General features: G+C 36.2%; 1 protein-coding gene across 25 annotated transcripts in view; it reads right to left on the bottom strand.

The window, feature by feature from the left end:
- The window catches only part of KCNMA1 (potassium calcium-activated channel subfamily M alpha 1), a 510,622-nt gene that overhangs the window by 274,478 nt on the left and 218,405 nt on the right, over positions 1-17,739 (bottom strand). For 24 of the 25 annotated variants that reach the window (XM_074592125.1, XM_074592126.1, XM_074592145.1 and 21 more), the window contains exon 3: positions 2,033-2,094. In XM_074592125.1, coding sequence (XP_074448226.1) covers positions 2,033-2,094 — 62 coding nt within the window. Of the gene's footprint in view, positions 1-48; positions 577-2,032; positions 2,095-17,739 lie in introns of those variants that run through there. The other variant, XM_074592139.1, reaches the window with a different exon arrangement.

The raw sequence follows: 17,739 nt of genomic DNA, 5'->3' as shown, positions 1-17,739 counted from the left end.
CCTAAATTATTTCCTGTTTGACCAAATTCTAATAGGAATTAGTTTTCCTAATCATGCACTGGGGGATCTTAAATAGATTGATATTTCACTACATTTGATTCTACATTGCTGAAATGTGTGTCAGGTCAGCTGCTAACAGAGAATAAAGCAAAATTTTTCACTTCAGGCATACATCTGGGGAGTTTCTAACCACAATTAAACTAATAATGAGTATTTACCCCAAAAAAACAGCCAAACCCAAAAACAAACAAACAAAAATCTCATATATGTGTGGGAAGGAAGTAAGGAAGGAGAGAAGGAGGAGAAAACAAAGGAGAAGTGTGCAAGTAGAGTATAGTAGCTTGGGGTTACTGAATTTAAACTGCAGCTGGGAGTTAAACGTTGGCTGAAAACCCAGAGAAACCTACAGTTAAAACACTTTTCTGTCTCCATTGACAGAGCAGCCAATAAGCTGGGTAGCAGTACATGGACGAGGTGGCCCACAGAAAGGTTAAGCACCCCAGAGAAATCTCCCATGTTGTCAGTTTTGCTCCCCTTGAGAAAAACAATCGAACAAAGGCATCTACAATGCAGCACCTAAAAATCATTATACAATCTATTAGTTTCACAAAAGACAATTAGCCCGACAAATAGCTGTATTTTGTTAGTCTGAAATTGAAACATAAGTGGAAACAGGTTTTATTCTATTTGACAGTTTTGATCTGGATATGTTGGGCACCCAGAAGCTTTGCCATTGTGCTTTAAAAAGTTTTAAATACGATCTTCAGAAAAATACCACCTCATGTTCTTCAGTGGTGACATATAAAAGAAAAATTTGCTAAAATTAATGAGAACACTCACCACAACGTTAAGAAGGAAAAACCATTGTCCTCGCTTCAAGGAGTTTTCCCACCACTTGGCTACTCTCCACAAAGAAAATCTCTACCTTAGTTATTTGTGTATGCTTGACACATCTAGGCCACAAAGGTATGGTTTGAAACTCACACAATATAGTGCTGATATCCCTGTGTTCAAGAATGACTTTTGCTAGTGCTATCATCTACCTAAATATCAGTATGTACAGATGTCAACAGTGAAATGTCTGATATTCTGAGCCATTGGTTTAGAACATAACCACTGCCATTACAGACAGTTAGGCTGGCTCACATGGAGTGACTCCAGCATACTATCTTAATCTTGCAGTAATGGCAAGCCTAAAACTAGTTTGGAGAAAAGCAGCAAATAACGTCATCCTAGAGCTTTAAGATGCTTTTGGTACTTCAGAATATCATCCTCCCAAACCTTTTTATTGGTTTCTTCAATGTTAGGCTACCAATTTGCCTGTTAACAACTGACAGCGTCCAAGTTGATATGAAACCAAGGGTGGAGTATGAATGACACCAAAGAGAGGGTATTTCTAGTTACACTGGTTTGTATCAAACTATCACATATCTCAAAAGGTCAGGATCAAACTTTCTGTTGCCTGGCCAAAACTGTAACACTATATGATAATGTTGGTGTAAATCTAAAAAAAAAAGTACTGAGATGCTTTGCAGATTTTTACTGGCTCTCCTTATCTTGGGAGAAATCTATCAAACCCAGGAGCTGTAAATCTGAACAGATACGCAAGATATAACGGTCATACTAATTCATTCACAGTTTTTCACAAGTGTTCCTGTCAGTCTCCTAAAACACTTTTTTTCTCCTGCAAACTGTAATTTTGGGCAAATATACTTCCCCTGTATCTCTTATCCTACTCTCGAATTTGAAAGATTCTACATATGCCCAAAAAACATTAAAAACCAGTATGTATAATCTTAACACACAAAAGTAGTTTTCCTCTCTATTCATTCTACAGCTCCAACGTGACTGTGTTCAATCTAGTTTATATAAGATCTTTTTCCCATTCTTGAGTTATTTTGGTAGACCATGCACTATTATAAAGTTCTTCGCAATCAGGCAATGAGACCAAGCACTGATTTGAAGGAGATGAATGGAGCAATTTAAAGATGCATAATTGCTGCAGGAAAGGAGAATGTACCAGAATACTCACTTTGATGAATCTATGAAGTATATTACAAGAGCACCAATACTAAGAGCGAAGACTAAGACAACCTACAAGAGAAAAGAAAAGAGATTTAACAGTGTTAAAGTGAAACATTGACATGGAAAATTAATCATAAACAAGTATTTTTTTATTTCAGCTGTCATTACTTTAGAAAGCTACTCCTACTTGAATTTCAAACACTATATATTATCATAGAATGCTTTCTTGCATTGAAAGAGAGACAAACAAGTTGAATCCTAGCTCAGGGAAACCCAGTATACAACTAGGTCCTAGATCCGAACCTCTGCTAAACTATATTCTTCAATTTCAAATGGCAAGCAATCCAACTGCATGGCATTCAAATGACACTATAGCTTTATCAGACCTGTCCTTCGAACTGCAGTAGGTTTCTGCTCATTGGTAGGCAAACAAAGAGCGATGACAGATTAGACTGAATTTCCATTTACCTAGTTGTGAAATCCACAGGATAAGCGTAAGGCTATATAAAAATATGTATTTACTCTGCACTCCTGTCCACTGAGACTACAGTTAACTTTCAAACAGGTTAAAACATAGCTTAATGCAGCATGTCCTGACACAATGAATACTAATTTGTAGTCCCAACTTTTTCCCGCCTTTAAATCCGTTGAAGTTTTGAAACCAAATCATTTTGTTAGGTCTAGCATCCAGCCCTTATTAACAAGGTAGGACTTGCTTTCCTGGCTACTGCAGCAGTCACATCTCTATCTGTCTCTAATTTCTTTTTTCTGAACATAAAGCCAATACACTTGTCTGTTTTACTGGCTCCCAAAGAGTCTCCAACATTGTGGGAAGAATTTAGTTTCCCATCCTGTATGTATGCAAAACTACACCATTCCCCTACTGTAATATATATCTGATTTTAAATCTAGGCTTTTTTTTCGTCTATTGCCCCAAAACACATACCTAACATTACAATTCATAATGTCCCCAAATATCACAGGAAGAGCCTCAGAAGAGAACAGAATCTTAAACTCTACGTTTTATCCTGCTAGCAGAGAAACACATTTTTCCTTTGCTAACTGACAGAGGTATTGAGCTGAATGCACCAAGTGTGTGGAAAAAGCAGGGCCTAAACTAATCAGGTCAGAGTTATATTAAAATATAAAATAACAAAACTAAAACCCTTCCGTGTTATATAAACACATTTGATAGAGACTCAGATGCAGGTTTTTTCCTGTATTCCCATCTTAAAAAAAGCTGAATGCAACCTGGTTATTCAGACCCAGGAAGACAATTATTGAGTTTAGGTCTAGATTCAGATTAGAGTCTTTGCTAGATTGTCATGGGAGATAACACCTATTTTGGGAAACTTACAATGCTTGAAGACGGGTAAGAACACCGACAGACTGATACCCCAAAACTTACAGCAACTAGAATCTAAGGGAGGAATTACTGCCTTTTTTGTTAACCAGGCCATGGGGAGAGAAGCTTGCTTGCTCTGTTTATTATTCCAGTGCATTTGGCACAATATTGCAATTGCTACACATCTATTATAACTTCTCTCTGTCTGGAAGGAAAGAATGTTTTAATTTATAATAACTTACTGTTTGTTTAAGATTGAGAAATGTGAAGTCATATGCTAGCAGCTACACTGACTAAGCACTTAGTATCAAGTTAAAAATAAACACTAATCTGATTAAAGGAAAGAGGGGGGGAAACATGGAATAGTTGCTGCATATCCTTAAATCTTTCCTAAAAAAAAATAATAGTCAGACACAGAGTTCAACAAAAGTGTACAATGCCTTTTTGAGGCAGGAGTCTGAGAAACTGCAGATAAAATCCACTTAAAGAAAACTAAAAAAAACGTTTTGCTTTCCACTGCTAGCAAGATGCTCCAGAAGAGCTTTGACTGCTCCGTTGCAGTCAAACTTTATGCATCCACATTAAGGACAGAAAAGAAAAAAAAAAAAAGAAAAAAATTAATAAGGGTGTAGCAACATAAGAAAAGTGCAGGGAATATACAGACATTGAGAAAATACTACCAGAATTAAGCCATGATAACCATAAAGGGCATCAGCACACCTATGTAACAAACAGGATGATACTGATAATCCAACGGGTGGCACTGTTTCCCTTACAACTGCATTGAACTAACGTCCTGGCGTTATTGAAGAAACATGGAAAACCGGAAAGGCTGTTCACATTAGATAGGAGGGCTACGGTTAATACATCCACAACGATGAGTAACATAAGGACTGTAGTGCAGGAACTTCAATCTCCCGTTACCCTGTAACATCTGAACATTCTGTGGACCATGATACAGAACTCATTGAAGTTTCAAAGGCAAACTCTTGCTTATACAATATTGAACTATCCAAACATAATTACATTAATACAAAATAGCCTAGAACTCAAGAGGTAAAGCAAAAAATAAAAGCAGAATAGTTGTCTATTTTTATATTCCTCTCAACATCAAGTATTAAAATAAGAAGTTTGCAGCAAGAAGAAAAAACTTTCAGGAATCCTGTAACCCCTAACACTTCAGGGCACCAGAATGTCCTTATTTTGTTATCTGATGACAATCTGTTGTGTATTGTTCTTAGAAATGTCTGCCTGAAACTCTTATTATTCTAATAATTTTAGTGAAAATTTACGTAATTTAAATATAAAACCCACACTTCCTTTAACCATAAAAATGGAAATCAATTGCATTTCTTTTATAGACAAACAGAATTTACTTGTCTGGGTTTGTTAGGAACAAAATCCTGCATTTCTAAGGACACACCAGCTGCAAGTTACATTTCAGAAGTAGGAATTACTTAATCCTTGCATGGCACTCCCAGCATTAATTTGAAGACTCTAGGATATGCACCAGCACCTGTGCAATTATTGCAGTTTAACAAAAGTAAGACTTGAGCAAATCTAGACCACAGAAGAGCCAAAATGGCTTACTTAAATTGGTGTTTCATTAACTGATACCCTATATGCAAACAACAAAATTCAGAAAGCATTCCACGTAGGCAAAGCCATAAGTGGTAAGAAATTATGCACTGCAGCTGATATAAACAGCTGAGCAATTAATATCTCTTAGGTTACTATAAATACAAATTAAGTAAGTGCTATTTACTATAATGAAATATAGATTTTTGCTCTAAAAATCAGCGTTCTCCATGTTGGTTTTTTTTTGGTAGCACTTACTTCATTAAGATGTTTTTATTAATATTACCTTTGGACATATCACAGTGAACTAAAGCAGCTGCATCATGTGAAATTATACAATTCATATTAGCTCGTCCAACAAAACGGTCTTCAGAATTTCATTTGTCAAGATAAATAAAATGTTATATATGATTTTATAGCAATCAATAGTAAATTTCCATTTAGAGGCTTTTCTTTCACTATACCCTGATACCTAGGAGTAAAGCAGGAGTGAGGATGTCTAAAATCCATCAGACCTAGTACCATGCTCTGGATGGAGCCATACACTGACTTTTCTCTAGGCTTAAACACATTGCTCTGCCTCCAGTCTTTATGCCTCTGCTTCTTTATCTGGTCCCTCCCAGGACAATGTATAACTAACTATGAAAGTAAAAGTACAAAATAGCTACCATCTACTCTATGAGGTCATGAGTTTACAGGGGCCCTTAGAAGGTCATTCTACCACATTCAGGTTTGCAAGATCATATTTCTTGTTGATGAAATGCGCTCTTAATATCTTCCAGAACAACTGTATACAATGCCAGCTTCTCTTTCAAGAAAACTATCTAACCATGCACCGGTAGTTGTGAGCCACCTTAAAAGAGTGAACTGGGAAATGCGAGCAAATGATGGCTGAAATGGGTGAATAGGAGGAGAAAGATAAAGTGATAAAATAATGAAAAGACAAAATAAGAATCCTTCTTGTTCCTACCAGCAAAAAATAATATATGAAAAGTTCAAACAAGGATTCTAAGAAACTGGGAAATTTCCTTTTGTTTACCTTTTATTTACAAATATAGGGACACAGATTTTGCAGTTAATATACTCCCTGCACAAGGGCCACGCTTGATGGAACATAATGCTATAAAGAAGCAGCAGTGCTATCTGCATTGGTTCTCACGTGAGTACAGCCAAAGTGCAAATTCTACAGGCAGCACCTGCTGTTGACAACAGGATACATGCTAACCGCTCTGAAGCTCAAGGGATGTATCCGCTGAGTAGTGTGCTAGCTAGTAAATCTATCTTGGTGACTTATTGATCCTGCCATTTTGCATGCAGAAGAGGCAGGTGATGCAGGGGAGGGGGGGGAAAACAAACAACAACACCCCCCCCCCCCCCCCAAAACCAAAAAACCCACATTTCTGCTATTTCTTCTGCACTTTGAACGTCAGATAGAATTTAGCATCCAATTCTAGAAGGAACTAAGCACCTCCAAGCTAGACAGTGAGCAACCCCATCTTTCATGGAAGTCAGAAAAGGTTCAAGAGAATACAACTCTGAAGAATCTTTACTTCCTCTTAGTTTTGAGCCTTAAGCAATTAAAGTACTAAATCCAAACCCTGCAACTTTGATAGCCACATTAAAAATTTCTCAGAAACCCAAACACTTGAAAATGTTTGCATGTAAGTTATTTCCTTTCAATTACTTTTTCTGCTTTTTAATGTTGTTTACCTTTGTTGCACAACATGGATTTAACTAAAAAGTTAATTAGCTATTAAATTCTACTGTAAATAAATTAGTCACCAGCATGCATTAAAAAAAGTACTGAAAACTCTGGCAGCTTTTCGAGATTCTTTGCTATATAAATTTTCCCCTTCGGCAAAGCTCACATAGACTTACCATTTACCAAGAAAAGTCAAAATTTATCCAAAAGAAGAGGTGAAGGGGAGTGAGAAATAGCTATTAGATAAACCAGTAGGCAGTAAGATCTCAGTGAACTTCTCCCGGAAAATTCACAGCAAGGATTTGATTTTAAAAATAAGAGGCAGCAGTAAGGTAGGTCAGCATGAGCTCTGGATGATGATCACAAGCAATCAGAAGACTTGGTTATTATCCCTAGTTCTGCCACTCATGTGGTGTGTGACCCAAAGCATATAACTTGACCTATCCAGGCTTCCTATTCTCCCTCTTGCTTTCATCTGGCAAGGACAGTGCATGTCAACTCGTTAGGGCAAGCACTGTCTTTCACCACGGGTGTTTGCAATGGATCTAGCACAGCTGAGACCTCTACTGCTGCCACAATAATAACAACAAGTCTGAGTAAGACACTATGTAACAACGTCGCCACTATCTAGGAGAGCAAAGGGACCTTATTTATTAAAGGATTTTATTTAAATAGGAAGTTGTCAATATCTCTAAGACAAACTTCTGGTTTATCTAGCTGGAATTAAATTTTTGGTTCTATTAAGCCACTACCCATCATAGCAGGGTTTTAGTTTATTACTGAAAGGAAAATTTTGTATTTATTGTAAATATATCTTAAAAAATACAGTTCATATTTAATGCATCTCTTTTTACAGACTCATAAGCATTAAGAAATATAGAAAGAAAATTGCTGGGAGAGGAAACAGATACAGCAGATACAGAAGAGTTACACCCCTCCCCTGCCCCCCCCCCCCCCAAAAAAAAAATTACCTACATATTCAACTTATATATTGAACTTATGCATCAGAACAGTAATTTGAGTATTATCTGAAAGGTACAGATAAAATGCACGGTAAAGGCCCAAATCACTGTGAGCTTGCTTAACTATTCGTAACTGTAGTAAGTAATTAAGATAACAGGTCACTCGGAGTAGGATACATCACAGCTCTGAATAAAACCACACAATACAGAATTAGCAAACTCAGCCTGTCTGCCATCAGCTGCATTTTATTCTGTCCCCAATAAAAGATTCAGCTTTCTTACAAACAGTTTAACAGACTACGTCTCATTTGAGCAGACTGCTTGAAATTAAAGAGACTCTTCATTATTAAAGGGCTACTGTGGGATCAAAATTCAGGAACCACCCAGGAATATGAAAAATCAAAGGAGGAAATAAACCAAAGAAAATTAGTATCTTAACACACTTTTGTTTTCCTTACACATTCCCAATCTCATTTGAGGAAGAATTTTAAAAAAAGGAAATATCTTTGCTATGCTTTGTTCTGTACATGCTTCTAACACGTGTTAATATTTCAACTTTATTTTCCTTTCTTCCACAAAGTGATTTTTTTCTCAACGTTTCACTGACATATTGACAATAAAATGAAAATTTCTGTTCAATCCATAAATTTGAAAAGACTGAGATTTTCTAATTAGCGAAAAAATACAAGACAAAAAGTCCCATCTGTTAATGGTGCTCTGTAGCTTGAAGTTAATTAGGTTTGCTGGGAGAGTGCCTGGCAATATGACCAATTAAAGTGCATGCAACTTTTCCAATTCCGTATTTAATTTTGTTAGTCAAAAAATAGCAGTACTTTCTATCACAATGTGCCATTTTCTAGAGCTAAATGCATAGCGCTATATGTATATAAATATATGTGTGTGCATATATATGGGGTTTTTTTAACTCCAAACTAAAAGGTCCTTCCTTCTGATTACCTAGCAGTCATCCAAATCGCCTCCCTCTAAGGTCAACAAAAATAATTTTTTTTTTTTTTGGTATATTGGTAAAAGCGTAACTCACATTCAGTTCCAGTGGATGCATGACTGTCTCTACAGTCACACCAAGCAAAAGAGATATGTTGGTAACAGTTACATAAAAACTATCCTTCAAGTTGTCGATGTTCTCATTTTCAAGTTCCTCACAGTTTGACTGTAGATAAGGGCCATCACTGAGCCTACTGGAATATCATTTTAGAGAAATGAGTGACTGACCTGTCAAACAACCAAATTGTGCTAACTGAAAAGCAAACAAGTTCAACTGTAAAACTGCTCAAAGGCAAAAGAATCCAGCCCTAGAGGATGGTTGCCCAACCATATACAACACAGCAGTAAGGTAGCACTCAATAGTGGTTGATTATTCACAGTCCCAACCCCAGTGCTAGGCCTGGCGAAAGCCTCTGCTTATTGTGTCACACCTTGAAATGTGGTACATGGTAATTAATTTTTTTATTTGCTTCTACGTTCCTAGGTTTCAATTGTGACAGAAGGCTTTTTATTTCCAGATGAAGAATTGGAACCAAATTACTTCAGCTGGAACTCTTTGTTCTAATAACAAACACCTCAAGCAATCGAGGTAAGTAAGATGAAGAAGGAAGCAAAGACTCTTGCACTTTCTGGTATGGTGCCTACACAAAAAGATCTCCACTCATGTATGGAACATCTTGAAAAACACAGAAGTGCACGAACTTATGGAAAGAATAGAAGAGACAAGAGATTGCCCCAAAATCATAACCAGAATCTGTATAACTAATTTAGAAAATAATCTAAGTACAATGGTTCAATATCAGGGAAATTAATCGCCTGAAACAAAGAGGAAATCAAACAAGGTCTATATCAGTAAAAGTAGTAATTTGCCAACAGTTAACCTACACCTGTATCTGGAATACTACAATACAGAACTGAAAAGTAATAAACAAACAAACAAAAATACATATATCTACTCACAAATGCTGTCTCTTTAAATTAAGCGATTTTCTATTTCTTAATTGGTATTTGTTTAAAACAAACAAAAACACAGCAAAACCCAAGCAAACAAATTTCACCGCTCTTCTCTTTACTTCAATATACTGTACTCCCCAGCAGTTCCCATCAGCAATTTGTTAACTGAACAACCAGATAAGAGAACATCCAAGACACTGACAAGGAAAAAACACGATGGAAACCAAACAATGGTGGTAAAAACGACAGAAGATAATAGTATAATAGGGTAAGGAAAATGCCGTGTCTTTTAAATGTTGAAATCAGAAACATATTTCTAGAGATAAGGGTTTGGGGTAAAAAAAACCACTAGCAAGTGCTCTCAGGAATGAATAAAGTTGCAAATGTGGACCTTCTGAGAAGGTTGTTACAATATTATACATATTAATACTGCTGCTAAAGGAACTTCAACCTTTATTGTCATGTCATAAGAAATGACTAAAAGGAACTACATTTCTTTATGAATGGATCACTTCAAGGTTTACATTTAATGGAATTATCTACTTTACACATTCAAATTAATGTCAGATTGTATCACAGACAAAAGGAATCCTCACATTCTTCAGTCATTTCAACATTAGAGTTTGACATGCAACCTACATGGCAGACGGTCGTGTCAATACACGATGAAAGAGGAAGTACAGAAGCACTAACTAAAAGAGGTTACTTCCTCTTGCTAAGATTTTATGATTGAACGGGCTGGGTGAGTTCATTTTCTCAGATTTGCTGTTACTATTCCTAAATTTTCAAATAGCAGAACTCCACAAATGCAGAAACTATTACCTCCCTTTTTCAATTGTTTAGGTTCTTAGTCACATGAACTCACACATACAGCAAAGGGGGGTGCAGCTGTGGAAGTATTCTCTGAAAAAAAGGAAAGCTCGTGGCTTCAGTAAAGCCTAGGGAAGTTTCATTCAATGAAAAGACTGAATGAGGAAGAAATGGTCAAATCATTCAGCATACAAAAAAGCATCTGAATGCTTGTCAAGGAATGTGCTTTAAAAACACTATGAAAACAAGACAGTCTTCAAAAGAAAAAAGAATCACCGCTAAATGCATCTGATTAACTGCAGAAACAGTTTTCTGCTGCAATACTCAACATTGCAGGTCTCATCTTCCATTTAACATTACCTAATGAGGTGGGTTTTTTCTTAAATCTTTTGTAATATAAAGATCATTTACAGAATTGTAATATTTCCATTTCCTTCCATTTCCAGAACAAACACAGAGTATAATGATTGCTGATAGCCAGAAACAAATGAAGCCTTGTATTCATTGGTCAAGTTCTATTATAAGTCTAAGAAAATCCATAGCTGTTTCATAGACTCCTAAAGACGGTTAGCCATCAACAATATGCCTTTTAATAAGGACCACTATACCTTCAGAGATTTGTGTGAGGATCTGCAAGAGCTCACCGTATCACAATTCACATTGTCTATTCAGTGATTAGGCAGTTTACTGTCAACTATATCAGAAGCTTTCTTGTGGCAATTAAATGAAATATCAAACACTGGACTTCAATGAAGAAAATCAACACAAGGAAACCGTGCTAAATAGGAGGGAGGAAAGCTATTGTTGATGGAGTTAACAACATAGTGCTTTTGAAAGTCACCCTTGTAAGCATGTTTTTCCTTCTTTCTTTCTGGCATTGTTTGTCCTTCAGTCATTTTGCCAAAATTGATAGCTTTGACTGATAGCCACAGGAAAACATCTCTCATACCAATCTGCTTTGAAGACTGAAAAATTGACTTTTTTGATCATTAGGAATAAATCTAAACCTACTTAATCACCCAGCTTTATAGGAGAATTTGTGAATAAAAAAGCTGCCTTTAATTAGCATACAAAAGAAAACTATAGGAAGAGCAAGCCTGAGCAGTGACTGTAAAATGTAGCACTGACTAAAATTTAGTCACTGCACAGACTTAATATGTATGATGATTCTATACAAGAGCATATACCTCAACTTATCTGAAAACAGAAAATAAAACCAGCATAATAGTTTTCCAGGGGCTATGTCAAAATATAATTCTCATCAGAACTCTCAATTTACCATGACAATATAAATATAAACAATGTGAGCTCTTTTGGTTTTAGACTAATTTGAAGTGAAAAGCCAGCCAATTAATTCTTTGACACAGTCATTAATCATGAGATATGAGATCTCTACGTAATTAGATAATAAAATCTAACAATTTCACTGGAGCAGCTAAATGTAAAGTAGACAAACATTCAGGGTTGTGGTGATCTTGGTTTATGAGGAAGCATTCACTCATGGTAAGAAAGACGTTTTTGATGGGCTTTGAAAGTAAACCGAGCAACTGTTCATATAGCGGTTCCTGCTCCTTTAAAAAACCATGAGCATAAACTTTCCTTTTATATTATGTAAAATCTGCAGAAATACAGTTATATGCTACTACAGGTGAAATCTTGATTCACAATTCGGTGCAAGGCTGCACTGCTATATGGAGGTTTCTTCACACTTTGTTATTTCAGAGAAAGGCATGGAAGCTTTTGATACCATCAATTACAGGCATTGATGATTTCCATACTGTGATCATTAAGGAAATGCTGACGGTATGTTGTAAGCATTGTTAATCTGGAATTATGATTCAACATTATGTACCAAATGATGAGAAATTCACATAAGGTATGAAATGGAATCGAAGATTTGCAAGTGTCACTAAAGACCAATGCAAAAAAACAAACGATGTAGCAAGCAATGATGTAGACAATGATGTAGCTAACAAAGGTAAAAAGTTATTTTTACACAACAAACCTTTACTTGTAGTGAATATTTTTTCTATTTCTTGAGGGGTAGGATGAAAAGAGCAGTTTCTCTGTACGGATGCAAAGACTGATTTATTCAGCAAACTTGTTTTCTGCAGATGAGTTTTCCTGTGTTGCTATGTGATTGTAAATCGAAACCTGAAAGCTTTTTTATGAGCCTTTTTAATGCAGTCTAAAGATAAAACCATATAATCATATGATTAAAGGCTTGCAGAACCAACGTCCAGTGTAACTTTCTCTAATAGTCTTGTTTACTACCCTTGCTTTTAAAAAACGTACAACAGTGACCACTAAATCTGGCCTTAAAACCAACTGTTACCTCAGCTGACCTTTACTCTTGCTAGTGACAACACTACGCCAGGTCCTTCAACTTTCACCCTCTGGTGTCATGGATTTTGTTCTTTTTACATAACATGAAGAGTTTAATTGAAAGATAACTTTTCAAACTCACCCCTTCCTCTGGGTCCATAGTCTTTGCATCTTTACCTGTCTTTGCTAGCCTGTGGTATCTCCCACCAACTTCCTTATTCTTCTTACAGACGCCCTCTTGAGGATGGAGACCTAGAAAATTGCCTGTCTTCCTGCATGCTTTATATAGACCCTTGTGAAAGTCCAAGACCCTCTAAGACTACCGAGTTTCATTCTGGAGTAGTCTTATTCACAGACATAAAAAACAGAGGGTGGAGAATAAGGAACATACAACTTCATCTTATGTTCTGCCTCATAACTGTCACTTGGTACATAATTTTTCCCCTTTTCTGCATGCTTGCTTCAGCCTGCCTACATTCTCTTTCTGAGGAGCTACAAGAGCATTTATTCTGAAAACCACCAAAACCCAAAATTGGACAAACCACCACGTAACCTCATCCCTAGCCTAGACAAAGAGATTTATAAGAGGTATTGCTGTGACCCCATGTCTCTATGTTAGTATGCAGGTTTAGTTCACATTTTAAAATATTACCGAATGAGCAGAAATTGAAAGTACACACTGGGGTTTAAGGAATTTTTGGTTTTTTAGGTGTTGAAAGAAAAAAGTGTATCTTGCATAACTATACAAAATATAGCATCAAACTTTGTGACAGACAAATGTATTTTCCCTGAATGAGTAGTGCAGAATCTGGCTGAGATTCCGGCCAGGCAAATTATGCCACTGAAATAGAAATCCTCCTCCTTTCTTTTTTTTTTTTATGTGCCTTTTTTCCCTGCCTCATGAAACTCTACTTACTGTTGATCTCCTATACAGATTCAGTCCTATGTTGCTTTATTCAAAAAACGTTTTATTTTAAAATAGGTCACCATTCTAGAATCTACTCTAGAGCAGAAAATTTGAAAGTCAGATGTGGGGAAATTACCTTTTTAACACACGCTTTTCAGATGTAACAGCAGTTTAAGCCTTTAGTCTGGAATGAGAAGTTTCTTCCTCCCAGGTGTAGGCTCAGCCTCTTTCCTTCATTGCACCAAATCATCAGTGTCTCCCCTGAAGACACTGCTGTTCTCTTTAAGTGAAGGGTGAAGGAAATTGTAGCAGGTGAAAGAAAAGGAGCATCAGCAGTGGGTGGTCTACTTATTTTTGTATCAAACGAAAATCCTATCAGCCCCTGGGCTCTGCCAATGACCTTCGCTCTCCACTGAACCAGCTCACTGTACATACACCCCCCCGCACAACACCAAAAAGTGGAAAAAACAAGAATACAGTCCAACGACACTTAAAAAGTGCTCATACCAAATCTGCGGTTGAGAAATGTTTATACTATGGTGATGACACTGCACAAGAACAAACACTATCAAGTCGTAATACTAACAAATAATTTGTTTTCTCAACAGCTTGGCTGATATGCTTCCTCTCTCACTCCCAGAGCTGGAAGACAGAGCTTTCAGCATTCATAATTTCAAACATTAAATTAAAATTCCTATTGCTGATTGCCTAAAACTTCAGAACCCCTCTTTGATCAAAGCAATCTTACAACAAAGACCTATGTAAAAGCGTGCCAAGGCAACTGAACACTGCTGACTCAGAAAGGAAGTCCACCTACTGATTCATTAACATGACTGCCAGCAGCACTGATGTATTCTTTGGAGATCTCTTGTTTAAGCAGTTTCTCAGTTCCTAGTTTGGTTTCTTACATGGTTCCAGGAAGACCAAACACACACCCAAATCTGCTTACATACCCAACTTTAAAGCTGCAGCTTTTTCATAACTACAAGAGCCCTAGCAGGATGTCACTAATAACAAGAACATGCTGCAGAGCTATTCCACGATGTAAAACATGGCCAGGAGGACAGGCTTCTGTGAACGAGCAAAGCCTTTGCTAGAAGGGGCGACACACAGGGTTTGCAGTGACAAGGCAACCCTGAGACAGGTGCTCTGCCACTGACAGCGGAGTTATAAGCTGCACGTTCAGAGAGCAAGCTGTCTTATTTTTGTTCCAGTTCCTTGGTGGATTAGAAACAAATGACCACTGTACGGAATATATAGAGCACCTGCTTAGATTGTGTTAACTATGACTGTTTTACATATTTTCCCAGAACAAAGGCCTCTGTGCGATTCAACAGAATCACACAAAGCTCAGCCCCTTTATTTGCAAAAACCAGTAGTCAATAACTCACCTTCCCAAATCTGCCAACCAAATCTGAAAAAAGGCAAGTCTGCGCAGCAAAGATTTTTGGATGATACTTGCACAGGCATGTTTGAACTATATGGAGTTAATTAATTATAGGAAAAAAAATTTAAACTAAACTAGTTGAATAATACCTTATTGATAATTTTAATTTCTGAAATATTTTAATGAAAAATGTAGAATACTAATTAAACAGATGCATAAAGATAACATAAACAAACCCCTTCTTCCTCTCCCCTACATCCAAAAAAATGAAGGCTGGAAAAAAAAAAAAAATCAAGTCCTCCAAGTCCTCAAGACGCTACCACTTGATGGTATTTTATCGTGAGTCTTGACAAATTGTATCGGTTTGCTCTGTCATTTCAGCTTATGTCCCGGATTCCAGAGACATGATAATATGAACTTCTCAGATTTCATTAAAAATACAGAATAAAAAAAGAAAAAAAAAAACCACCCAACCACAACCACATTTTTTTTCAGCTCATCTACGTCTAACCTAGAAGGTAATAAAATTTGACACAGTCAAATGCTTAAAATACCTGACTTTAACATGAAGAAACCCCACTGTTTTAAAAATTTATTATTTTGAAGATAACTTAAATGTAGACTAGGGTCTGGTAAATGCTTTGGAATCTGTGTTATTGACAATATTGTTTATTACATGTTACAAAGCTGGTGATCTTGAACATCACCACCTACTTTTACAAGATTGTTTAGTTTCACAGTGCAGCCTATGCAATAATTTAAAAACAAAAAAGAAATTTTGAAACTATAAAATCCTCTGGAAAAGTTACCACATTCAAAATTTACCACCAGGTGTACTGTGTGCTAAATTTATGGCAACAGCTTAAATCCTCCCATCACAGTAAATTATGGGCAAATGGCTGTAATTTTTTTGCAACTCTTGAATGAAGAATAACAATATATATACCACGGTGTAACGTACAATGGAATTTAGAATACCTAAAAACTTACAATAATGTCAAACTCTTCAGGAGAAAAACAATTGTCAAAATATATTGCTTCACTTGATCCACATCTTTCTAAAGCAGTAGATGACCCAAAAAAATGGAAAACAATGAGCACAAAGATATGTCAGGTTGCAATGATAAAATTGTACTTTTTCTTCTCATAAATACCAAGAAATGAAGAATGGTTTAATACCTATGATTTTATATGATGACTGAACCAACTTCTCCTGGAAATTTTCAGACAAAACAGGTTTATGTTTAACAGCATTATATTTTAAGAAATAAAAAAAATCAATTAAAAAACTCTTTGGTGGAAGTGTACATATAGGAATAAGAATTTGCTCAGAGATGGGAAGTCCATCCATTTCAGAACAGCCAATGATCAGTGGGAAGGGTATTCATCCAAGATGCATGAGATTTTTTTTTTTATTTTTTTTTTTAAATAAGGGTGTTAAATCTCAGTGTTTGAACAGGAGAACCTCCACTGCATCTCTCTCAATTCCTCTAGTCTGAGATGCTCCATTCTGTGTAAATAATTAAATATCCTGTGGAGGAGGAGGAACCCATATCTCCCACAAACAAGTTAAGTACTATAATTAGTCTCCTCCTGAGAGTTCTTCTTACAGTCTCCTTTCTCTGCTCCTTTTAATTTTGAATGATTATTTTTTCAAGTAATATGGTTTATCCCAAAGCATGTTGAAAATTTTACAGAACTGGTCAACTGTTTACTACTGAGATTCAAGCTTCTTACATTTTAGTTTTGAGGTTGGTTTGTTTGTTGGGTTTTTTTGTTGGTTTTTTTTTTTTTTTTTTGCTCAGGACTATATAGACAACATTTACATTAGAACATTTTTTACTTTACTACTGTTTAGAGAGTTACTATGAAACTGACTGTGGAAAGCTATATCGCTAGGGACAGTGCAGAGGTACCTTATTACAATTAGTCTCTATTATTAGATAGGGGGAGTTGCGTAATTCAGGTATAAAAGTAGGAACTCCTGTGAATTTTATACGTTGCAGCCTTGTGCAATACATGAGATTTATCAAGTCGTTTATATCTTTGGCCAAAAATATCTGAACATATTTGAGCATACCTGCTTCAAGGACTCAAGCTGCGTTACAGGACAATTTTGTGTCAGGGAAGCTAATGCCGAGCCTTCAGTGTCCTGACTTTCAGGCCAAATCGTGCATCTTAAAATGCCTCTGTGCACATACATGAAAGGAAAGATTATGTTTTGTTTCTCTGATAAATCTCTGAACTAATGTTACCAGTTTGTTCAAATTCAATTTCAAAATATATGTGTGTATTCACATATATTTCACATATGAGTATATGTGATCTACAATGTAGATCTTTACGCAAACACTTGTTTTGATGAAGTTAGATGATAACTAGCACCGAGTAACTTATGGGCACTATGTAAAAGGTTACAGAAAGAAACAGTTTTTGGGTTTTTTTTGTAGTTGCCCATTCTGCTCATTTTGGCAGTGAACCATATTAATTTTTACCAAAGAAAATACAAGCACTGACATTGTGCTGAGGCTAGCAAATTATGTAGGACTTCATTTCATCAAAGCAAATTGCAACAAAACTGCCAAAAAACCAACAGTGATCCATTACACATCAAAAGACAGGCAGCTTAAGTCCAGCTCCATTACTGTGCAACAAATTGAAGAGTCTAATGCCTTCAGCATAAAGCTTTGATAAGTCGTTGTCCATTTTAATCAGATTTGTGCAAACTGTATTATTTGG

Source organism: Larus michahellis, chromosome 6 (assembly GCF_964199755.1).
Source record: "Larus michahellis chromosome 6, bLarMic1.1, whole genome shotgun sequence".
In the NCBI taxonomy this organism is placed as follows: domain Eukaryota; kingdom Metazoa; phylum Chordata; class Aves; order Charadriiformes; family Laridae; genus Larus; species Larus michahellis.
This window is presented reverse-complemented; position numbering and strand designations above follow the sequence as displayed.